Source organism: Engraulis encrasicolus, chromosome 14, assembly GCF_034702125.1.
Source record: "Engraulis encrasicolus isolate BLACKSEA-1 chromosome 14, IST_EnEncr_1.0, whole genome shotgun sequence".
NCBI classification, from domain to species: Eukaryota; Metazoa; Chordata; class Actinopteri; order Clupeiformes; family Engraulidae; genus Engraulis; species Engraulis encrasicolus.
Window position 1 is genome coordinate 8,717,361 of NC_085870.1, and position 9,642 is coordinate 8,727,002.

The 9,642-nt window shown below is 43.0% G+C and overlaps 1 protein-coding gene across 3 annotated transcripts; it reads left to right on the forward strand.

The window, feature by feature from the left end:
- The first annotated feature begins 24 nt into the window (after window positions 1–24).
- On the forward strand, window positions 25–9,572 carry LOC134462030 (cell division cycle-associated protein 7-like). 3 transcript variants are annotated; one of them, XM_063214866.1, is made up of 9 exons: window positions 25–120; window positions 205–330; window positions 2,108–2,551; window positions 2,664–2,747; window positions 4,448–4,600; window positions 5,658–5,801; window positions 8,314–8,463; window positions 9,024–9,160; window positions 9,305–9,572. In XM_063214866.1, the coding sequence occupies exons 1-9, from the start codon at window positions 106–108 to the stop codon at window positions 9,351–9,353; spliced, it is 1,302 nt and encodes a 433-aa protein (XP_063070936.1). In that variant the 5' UTR covers window positions 25–105; the 3' UTR covers window positions 9,354–9,572. The 3 variants fall into 3 exon arrangements, with proteins under 3 accessions (XP_063070936.1, XP_063070937.1, XP_063070938.1); XM_063214867.1 differs by having other exon boundaries at window positions 4,451–4,600; XM_063214868.1 differs by lacking the exons at window positions 25–120; window positions 205–330 and adding an exon at window positions 643–948.
- The last annotated feature ends 70 nt before the right edge of the window (window positions 9,573–9,642 follow it).

A 9,642-nucleotide genomic window follows, 5' to 3' on the forward strand; every position in this document is an offset into this window, starting at 1 on the left:
GTAGCAGGCCTTAATTGAGATAATTAATATGGGGGCAAACCATTTAGGCCTACAACTAGTTCTAGGCCTTTAGCTGAGGAAAGCTGTCCAACACTGAAAGGATCTATGGAGAACAAACGGGTATTGTAACAATACAACTTTGATTTTGTTGACATTGAAGCTGATGGAAAATATTTTAACACATGGTTGTTTGTGTGTTTGTAGGAAGAACCACTGGGAATGGCATCCCTTTCTAAAGGGATTGCTGACATCTTTGCTGAGGAATCCGAAAATGATCAAACATTTTATGGGTTTTCAGACACTGACGTTGGGGATTTTTGTGATCTCAAGGTCAGTCGTTGAACATTTTTGTGAATGACCCCCACACAATACAAGGCCTAACCAAACAGTTGGCCTGTCCACGCAAAAAGGCCATTAGCCTATCCGTCGCAACTGCGCCCAAGCGTAGGCCTATTACAGTACTTAAATGAGCGAGTATTGTTATTCAAATAAAAGATCTAATGGTCATTTTTATTTTTTACATAAAATGTAATTTCGCAGCTTACCTTACCCTATTTTTCACGGATTGCTTGCGAACACGCCCATTTCCCCCTGCCAAGTTATTCGAATCGCCTTTTGGGCTGGACGCACGCCACCACGTCACCACACACGCCAGCCAGACTCTCTCAGTCAGACAGTGAAACAGAGCTGAATGCTGCTCTGGTTGAAGGTCAATGGGTTACATATTGTCGTCTTCATTTTTTCCTCCATATAATTTCGAACAAAACCTTAATCGCACTTTAATTGGATAATTTTTACTGGGAAGTGGACCATTCGCACTCATCTAAATATTCTAGCATACAAACAAAACGTTTAATTGCGAGCGGCTAAAAATAGCATTTGAAGTTCTCTGCTGTTCACGTGGTAGAAGTACAAATGGATAGCCTCTTGAAGAAAAGGAAGTATCAGGTGACTACCAATCAGCTAAGTTTGGAATTGCACTCAGGTTTAACAACGACACAAGAGTGTAGTAATGCTATTGGTTTAATCTTTGAAATTGTAGTTGCTTGTCCTTGAGTAAAGTAGTGCTAACGATGCTACTTTCGTATCCTCATGCTGCAAAAGAAAGTTCTACACTGTTCTACAGAACCCACTGATTGTCATTGTAAAGAACCCGACCAGTAGGGGGGAAATGACTGAATTTTTACAGTGTGACTTAATATTTGTTTTAAACATCTGTGTAAATGTGTTGAGATTAATTAGTAGGTTGAGCCGAGTTTTGCATTTCAAATGTACTCTTGTAGCCTTTTTTGCATGGCCAAGGAACCTCGTGGCTCATTCCATCGTCATTCAGCTCAATATAAATATTAAATATTTATCAAGTATTCAACTTGTTGGCATTTTCATTAATTCGAATAAGTCAATGCGGCAGTCTTGCTAAGAAGAATGAATGAGTGAATGGATGAAGGCGATTAATTCATTGATGACAGTTAGCCCGCCAATTTCCGTACTCGGTCAACCCCCCTTATATAATGTGCAAGCAAGCAACACGTCAAAGAAGCTGCTGCTATTAACCGACCGCTTTGAGGAGTATCATCACAAATATTTGATTAGAATTTTGCCCAAATTTTGAGTTCTCATTATGATGTCATAATGTCTTTGCGAGATTTTTAACACAGACGTCTATGGGAGCTGTAGAGTGTTCCAGTAAAATTCTAGAAGAACCTCTAGAAATTCCTTACTCCTCAAAGGGTTAAATGGATGAGTAGCCTACATTGTGTGCATGGATTCATTGAGTGCTGTTCGTGAAGTCACCTCTGCATATATAATAGATCCGGCGGCATTTATGCATGGGTTTCTAAATTTTAGTTTTAACCTGACTGCGCGAAACTAGCTGCGCACAACTCAACCTCTGATTGTTGGAAACCGCTGTCGGTCAAAAAAAATGTCTCACGTGGTTGGCTGCCAGTGTCTTGCCCCACCTCACATTGTAGCTTTTGATGTTGCCATGCAATACATGCTTGCTATGTATTATCTCTGATGTTTGGGTGAAAATGCATCTTAGGATTTCAATCATTGAATTGAAGTGCAAGTTGCAGTAGCAACTACGATCTCTCTCTTTCCCCAGGGCTCTGACAGTGATGATGGGGAGGTGAAGAAGAGCTTACCTCTGAAGAAACCTTCTAGCCAAGCCTTCACCCTGAGGGTGGCATTGCGCCCACGCGCTGTGCCTCCTCCCAACTTTGATGACGAGGATGAGGATGAGGAGGAAGAGCAGGAGGAGGCGGCGAAGCCAGTAAGACGAGGAAAGCAAAAGCCCAAGTCCTCAAAGCCCTCAACGCCCAAGCTCCCGAAACCCGCTAAGCCCAGGCGAAGTGTCCGGTTCAAGCAGGAGCCTCAGCAGGATGAGGATGAGGAAAAGGAGAATAATAAGAAGAAGGAAGATGAAGAGACGGGGAAACCTGTTGTCCAGCAGCCAAAGTCTCCCAAATCCTCAGACTCTGAGTCTGACTCTGAGTCCTCCAATTTCTTGGAGAAAAGGGATATGAACATCAAGGCAAATAAAGCAATGGTAATAACGTCCTTCATTTATTTATTTTTAGGTTGGGGTGTAGGCTACTATTGTACTTCTACTGTAATTTAAATCATTGACTGTGTAAATGTGACATGTTTTTTCTGTGCAGTTGGCACAACTGATGGCTGATTTGCAAAAGATGCCCGTGGGCCTTCTCAAAGCCAAGCCCAGCCGCAAGAAGGAACCCCGTACGGTAAGTATGCTGTGCGGACATGGGTCCATTCCACTCCGAGTGATTACCAGTCAAACCATTCAGACACTTTATTAACACATAAACGTGAACGCGAAAAGCACACAAGTGCACACAACAAAATTGCATTTATGCCTCACCCCGTGCAAGGGGGCTGCCCCCAATGTTGCCCGAAAGGGAGCAGTTGGACGGGACTGTACCATGCTCACGGTACCTCAGTCATGGAGGAGGATGGGGGAGAGCACTGGTTAATTACTCCCCCCGCCAACCTGGCGGGTCGGGAGTCGAACAATGGCCACCTTTAGGCTACAAGTCCTAACCCTAACCGCTTACCCATGACTGCCCACGTCCCTCCAACCATTCCGGGTTTCTCCATTTACATTTGGTCTAGGTGTTCAAAGGTTTATAGGATATGTAAATCTATGGACACTTCAGCACTCATTTCTGCTGGCAAACGCAATGCAAATGACTCGGTATGAATAATTTCCTTGATCTGGTTATCTGCTATATCCATGTACCTTCCTAGACAACCGTCACCTTGACTAACAAATTCTTTAGGCAAACACCACGAGCCATGACTGGGAAACATACAACCAACATGGTGGTAGTTGTAATTCCAACAGTGAGACCAGAGAATCGTATATGAGAGTGAGATAAAGCAGGCAGGTTCTTTTCCGGTATCCACTTTACGTCGGGTGAACGCCCTTTTAGGAGACCTTCGATTAGGAGACCTTTGGAGTCTTGAGGTAGAGAATAAATGGAGTCCCCTTAGCGCTGTAGATGGCAGTAGCGCACGTCTTGTGTAAACACCACGAAAAGAGAAGAAAAGGGAGGGACTACGCCCCCTTAGGAGACCAAATTTTGAGCACACACGTTTGCATTGAGTGGGCGTGTTTCTTTTCCTCTTATTATATATCCAACCTCTTTGGTGAGACCTGGGGGGAATTCCAAGAACATTGCTCAGTAGCAAACCAGTTAACCTTGAGGTAGTGGTAAACACTGTTGCATGTTACTGTCTTTTCAAAGTATTCCCTTTACAATACAATATTACCATATTTAAAATGTAAGGCATTACACTGCTTTTGCATTGCTCTCGCCAAAATAACTAAATATGGATCTGGCTATTTACAGTGTAAATCAAACTCACGAGTCATGTCTCTTTCACATCCCATCCAGGAGGTGTTTCGGCAGCATGCAGGTTCAGGGAAACGAAACAAAAAAAAGAAATTTGAGCTTGGCTTTTGCAGATTTTTAGTTTTTGCATTTTAAAATTTAGTGCATATTTAATTAGATATAGTCGAATTACCATATTTAAACAAAACATTTCAGAAAACTTGCAATGTGTTTTTTTTCACATATACATATGCAAGTAATCAGCGGGTAAAGTTTTGTGGGGATATCCGCAAGTTAAATATTTTGGCCTATTCACCTATAGTTTCTCCAGACCCTTATTATAAGCCTCTGGCAGCCAAGTTGAAAATAAACCATTTCCCAAAGTTAGATTTTCCTAGATTTTTAGTATGTTATTTAGCATGTCCAGTAGTAATAGAATCCATGAAAAAACGTTTTGTATCAATTTTTGGGGGGTTAAACCTTACTTTTACCACCTATTATTGCTGTATAAATTGATTTAAATTGTACAGGCAAGTTCCCCTCAATGACAATAGAAGTGTTGAGGTGACTTGTCTTTCTTTATTCTGCAGCAGCGTGCCCCTCGCTCCTCCACGGACGGGCCGGAGTCTCCGCGCCGTAACCCTGAGCGCACATCTCGCCGCCACACCCGCTCCATGGGCGGAGCTGACCTGGCGGGTACTGAGGAGCACCTAGAACTCAGCCTGGAGGAGGAGCTCACTAAGGTTGGTGGAGCATGTGGCTCCATTCCAATCAAGGGGGCAGGATTTGGCTGGTTAGCTTCGCCGATTAGCAAGTTGCCATTTTCGCACTTTCGACATTCACTTTGCTCATTATGATTGGTGGGTACGCGAGTTTAGTGTTGGGCGCACAGACCTTTACAGGTCTGTGGTTGGGTACCTCCATGCATCCAATGTCCGTCTTCCATATAGCTTTCTGATCAGTCATTAACGTGGCACGTAATTGGCTGAGTAAACTCTCAGCGGAAATAACTCAATTTTGGAAGCTGAAAAAACTTTCAATTTTGGCTGAATTCACTAGCGTAGCATTTCCCATTGAAATGACTGGAGGCGGGACTTATTCACTCTCTCCAGTTCTTATACTACCTCCATGATTCCAATTATGCAAACTCCCGTCCCAGACTTGTACTTGTGGCCTCGTGCGTTCGCTCGCGCCCTGCCCCCGTGGAGAAAATGGTAACATTTCCCTGCTGTCAGACTGGGCGCAACAACTTTTTGGGGTACTTTTCCCCGGATTGCAAATGAGAAAATTACCTTTTGAAATGCGCTTTTGCAAAACATTGAATTTAAACTTCTGTCATCTTGCGACGTCATCATGATGCCACAAGCACAAGGGGAAGACGGGAGATTTTATATTGAAGTGGACCCTCAGTGTTAAAATGCACAATCCATGACTTTTCAATCCATGACTAGGAAAAGCCTACATGTATTTGCGCTGCATCCTCCCATGTTGTCCGAGCTTGCCTTGCCTGTGGATTAAAAAGGATTTTGTATTCAGTCACATTGCTTATAAATGGGGGGGGAGGCATAGACATGTCTACGATTTGTGAGCACTAGGCTAAAGTGTGTGCGTGTGTGCACGTACACATGTACATGCATGTGTGTGTGCGTGCATGTGCGTAGTAGAAAACCATCGTAAGGGACAAACCACCCACAATAAGTGTGTGTGTGTGTGTGTGTGTGTGTGTGTGTCTGTCTGTGTGTGTGTGTGTGTGTGTGTGTGTGTGTGTGTGTGTGTGTGTCTGTCTGTGTTATGTTGTAGGTCCGGGGCACCCCTCGTCCTCGTGCGGCACCGCGGCCCCGGCAGAGCAAAGCGCACGTGGTCCGCACTGTAGAGGAGATCACTGAAGATGATCTGGAGCTGGTGGCCGACAACATGACCGAGAAGATCTACAACACGGTCACGGTGAGTTTCACTCAGGGCTTCAAAGAAATAACTTTTGCAAAATAACCACCTTGGCTAGTAGATGTTAAGTATTAGGGCAGTCATGGGTGAGCGGTTAGGGCGTCAGACTTGCATCCCAGAGGTTGCCGGTTCGACTCCCGACCCGCCAGGTTGGTGGGGGGAGTAATCAACCAGTGCTCTCCCCCATCCTCCTCCATGACTGAGGTACCCTGAGCATGGTACCGTCCCACTGCACTGCTCCCCATGGGGCGCCACTGAGGGCTGCCCCCTTGCACGGGTGAGGCATAAATGCAATTTCGTTGTGTGCAGTGTTCACTTGTGTGCTGTGGAGTGCTGTGTCACAATGACAATGGGAGTTGGAGTTTCCCAATGGGCTTTCACTTTCACTATTACTAGCCAAACGTACCCACTCGGAAGTGGTTAGTAAGTGTTCTTTTCTACTAAACAAACTGAATTTTTACCAGCATTTGGCCGGTCGAATTATGTTAATTTAGAGCCCTGGTTTTAGATGGTTGAATATTGGTTTATTGGTACCAGAGGGAATTTGCCTTGGGACATTCACAAAAGCTGCCTCATAGTACAGCCCCTGGCAAAAAGTATGGAATCGCCTGTCGTGGAGGATGTTCATTCGGTCGCTTTAATTTTTTAGAAAAATGATGGATGACAGACCCGACTCAACACTGAAGTAATTTCAAAGGGCAACTGTCTGGCTTTAAGAAACACTAAAAGAAATCAAGAAATAGAAAAACAATTGCGTTAGTAAGTAATGGTTACTTTTGTACAGCATGGGTAGGGAAAAATATCTGATCATATACTGTATGATCAATGATCATGATAAGATAAGATGTGATGAAGCTTTGTCTGTAACACATGAAACAGAAAATTGTCTTTGGTCATTCTCACAGACATTAGACAAAACGGGACATAACAAGACAAGACGGTACATGTATGTCGAGGCTGGTCATAGTTCATCTTTTGCTGAGTAGGGCTACAGCTGAGGGGATGAAGGACTTCTATCTTGTATCATCATGTGGTCCTTGAAAACTATTTACCCTTTGCACCCACCCACCTGATTTTTGTGATCTCACCGCTGACCATTTTGGAGGTGCACGTGACTGCCTTTTCATAGCAACTCAAATCAAATTTGCTCTATTCAGCAATTTGGACTGGTGTTGCGCATACAATGTGGCAACAATACCAGTGCTGGCGTCAAATGGGATGGGTCAATTTGTTGAACTGTATGTGAAATGTCAAAACTGCCACCGCAATCAAATTAAAAATGTGAGACTGTTTTCAAACTAGAGGAGGGGCAAAGTAAAATGTCAAATTGTCAGCCTTGATTGTTGTTACTATGATTAAAAAATGATAATGTCTTAGTAAACTGACACAAGGAGGATTTCCTCAATACTCGCCATATGTAAGCAAGACTAAATGTATGGTCTTTACTCGATCTAAGCATGGCATGAAAAATGATTTTAATATATCTACTTTAGATGGGTCTGTTATTGAGAGAGTATCACATTATAAGTACCTGGGAATCTGGCTAGATGACAAGTTCACATTCAAGAAACATACTGACTGTCTTGTCACTACGCTCAGACAAAAGCTATCTTTCCTGCACAGAAATAAATATCACTTTCCTGTTTTCTGCAGAAAAAAGTTAATTGAAGCTACTTTTCTGTCTTCCCTTGACTATGGTGATATTATGTACAGACATGCACCACTCTCTAATTTGAAGGCACTTGACACTGTCTATCATTCAGCTCTTCGTTTTATTACTGGGGATCCATATAGTACACATCATTGCCTGTTATATGATAAAGTTGGGTGGGCTCCACTTTCTTACAGAAGGGACATGCATTATTTTATTTTTATTTATAAGGCCCTCACTGGCAAACTCCCATTTTATATTTCATCTCTTTTAGTTTGGCACTCCAACCCATACCAAACCCGCAGCAGCAATTTTTTACTGGAGGTCCCTTATGCCCGCACTGAACTGGGTAAAACAGCTTTTAGTGTCTGTGGACCTTCAGTTTGGAATAACTTACAACAAAGGATGGGTCTTCAAGCCTTTGTGCCATTAAAACATTTTAAAGTTACACTGGGAAGTTTTTTATCACATACTTGCACTTGTTTTAACTCATAAGTTTTAATTCATAGTTTGTCTTAATTCTTACCTCTTATATGATTTATGGTGTATTGTGTATGTTCGTTGTTTTTGATTTTATATGTGCAATTGTTTGTTTTACTCGACATCATTGTAAATGAGGGCTGGGCCCTCAATGATTCTTCGAGTTTAAATAAATGAAAATGAATGAAAATGAAATATATTCTTGCACTCTGTGTCATGTATGACCGCATGTGCGCCTCCTAACAAATAATAACCTCGCTTTCTCTTAACAAATAATAACCTCGCTTTCTCTTAACAAATAATAACCTCGCTTTCTCTTAACAAATAATAACCTCGCTTTCTCTTAACAAATAATAACCTGGCTTTCTCTTCTAACAACAGGGCAGCACGTGCCACCAGTGCAGGCAGAAGACTGTGGACACCAAGACGTGCTGCCGCAATGAGGACTGCAGAGGGATCATGGGCCAGTTCTGTGGGCCGTGCCTCCGAAACCGCTACGGAGAGGACGTCCGCAAAGCTCTTCTAGATCCGGTGCGCGCGCGCGCACACACACACACACACACACACACACACACACACTTTCATGTTTGGCTCTGTGGTTCAGTTTGTTAATAGACCGTTATAAACTTGGTTAGTAGACCCAGAAAGCACACGGCTTTGGCGAAAGTGTTCAATTCTGCACTCTCAGAAACATACAGTTAACAATCACTCCAATTTTTTCTGGATCTCTCTTTTTTGTTTCACCTACAGTCCTAATTGGATTGTTAAATTTATCAGGTCGGATGCTCCTGATGGATAATATGTATATTTAACGGCATACTAAGTACTTTGCCTTTGAACTTGATGTTTCATTTAAGTGGTAGTTCACAAATTATCTTGAGAATTTTAGTTGAGAACGTCTTTGATATTGGTCCGTTCAAATAATTGATTTCAACCTTACTTAAACCGACCAACTTTTTGATCGCAAAAGTTCCTACAAATGACTCCTCTCAACTAAAACAGCAGGCAGTTTTTATGTGCACGTTTGGAATGGAGTGGATGTCTTTGTCACAGCATGGCCATGAATCTTTTGTGTGTCTTTACTCACACAGGAGTGGAGGTGCCCGCCGTGTCGTGGCATTTGTAACTGCAGCTTCTGCCGCCAGCGAGACGGACGCTGCCCAACGGGCATTCTGTTTCCCCTGGCACAGTACCATGGCTTCTCCGATGTGCATTCCTATCTTACCAGGTGTGTGTGTGTGTGTGTGTGTGTGTGTGTGTGTGTGTGTGTGTGTGTGTGTGTGTGTTGTCAGACGTTAGTTTGTTGGTTTTTTTATTTGGACGCACTGTGAAGTTTGGCTCTGTAAGCCTTACCCTCTGTTCTCTGTTGCAGCCTTCGCAACAAGATAAAAGCCGGGGATGCGTCTGCGGATGAAGAGTAGACGGCAACCACCTTGTCATCCACCAGGGGGTGCCCTAATGCACTGCACTACTTCCAGCAGACAGCTCTTATACAGTCGACAATGAATGAAGTCCACATTCTGCTTATTGTTTGAGATGAATTTGCAGGGTATTTAAAGCTTTTAAAAATGTTTTACATGTGTTTTTTGTATATGCGTGTTGCATCTTGTTTGGATTTTTAAATAAAACATTTACATGAAGTTTCTGCTTAGCCTTATTGGGACTTTTACAAGTCACGGTAGTTGGAAAGCCACACTGTCTTCAGTCTGT

What these genes read in the sequence shown, in the direction of transcription:
- LOC134462030 (XM_063214866.1), top strand. An exon ending in GGGATTTTTGTGATCTCAAG is followed by an intron (nt 331 to 2,107) that starts GTCAGTCGTTGA and finishes CTCTTTCCCCAG; the next exon opens with GGCTCTGACAGTGATGATGG. An exon ending in GCAAAGCTCTTCTAGATCCG is followed by an intron (nt 8,464 to 9,023) that starts GTGCGCGCGCGC and finishes TTACTCACACAG; the next exon opens with GAGTGGAGGTGCCCGCCGTG.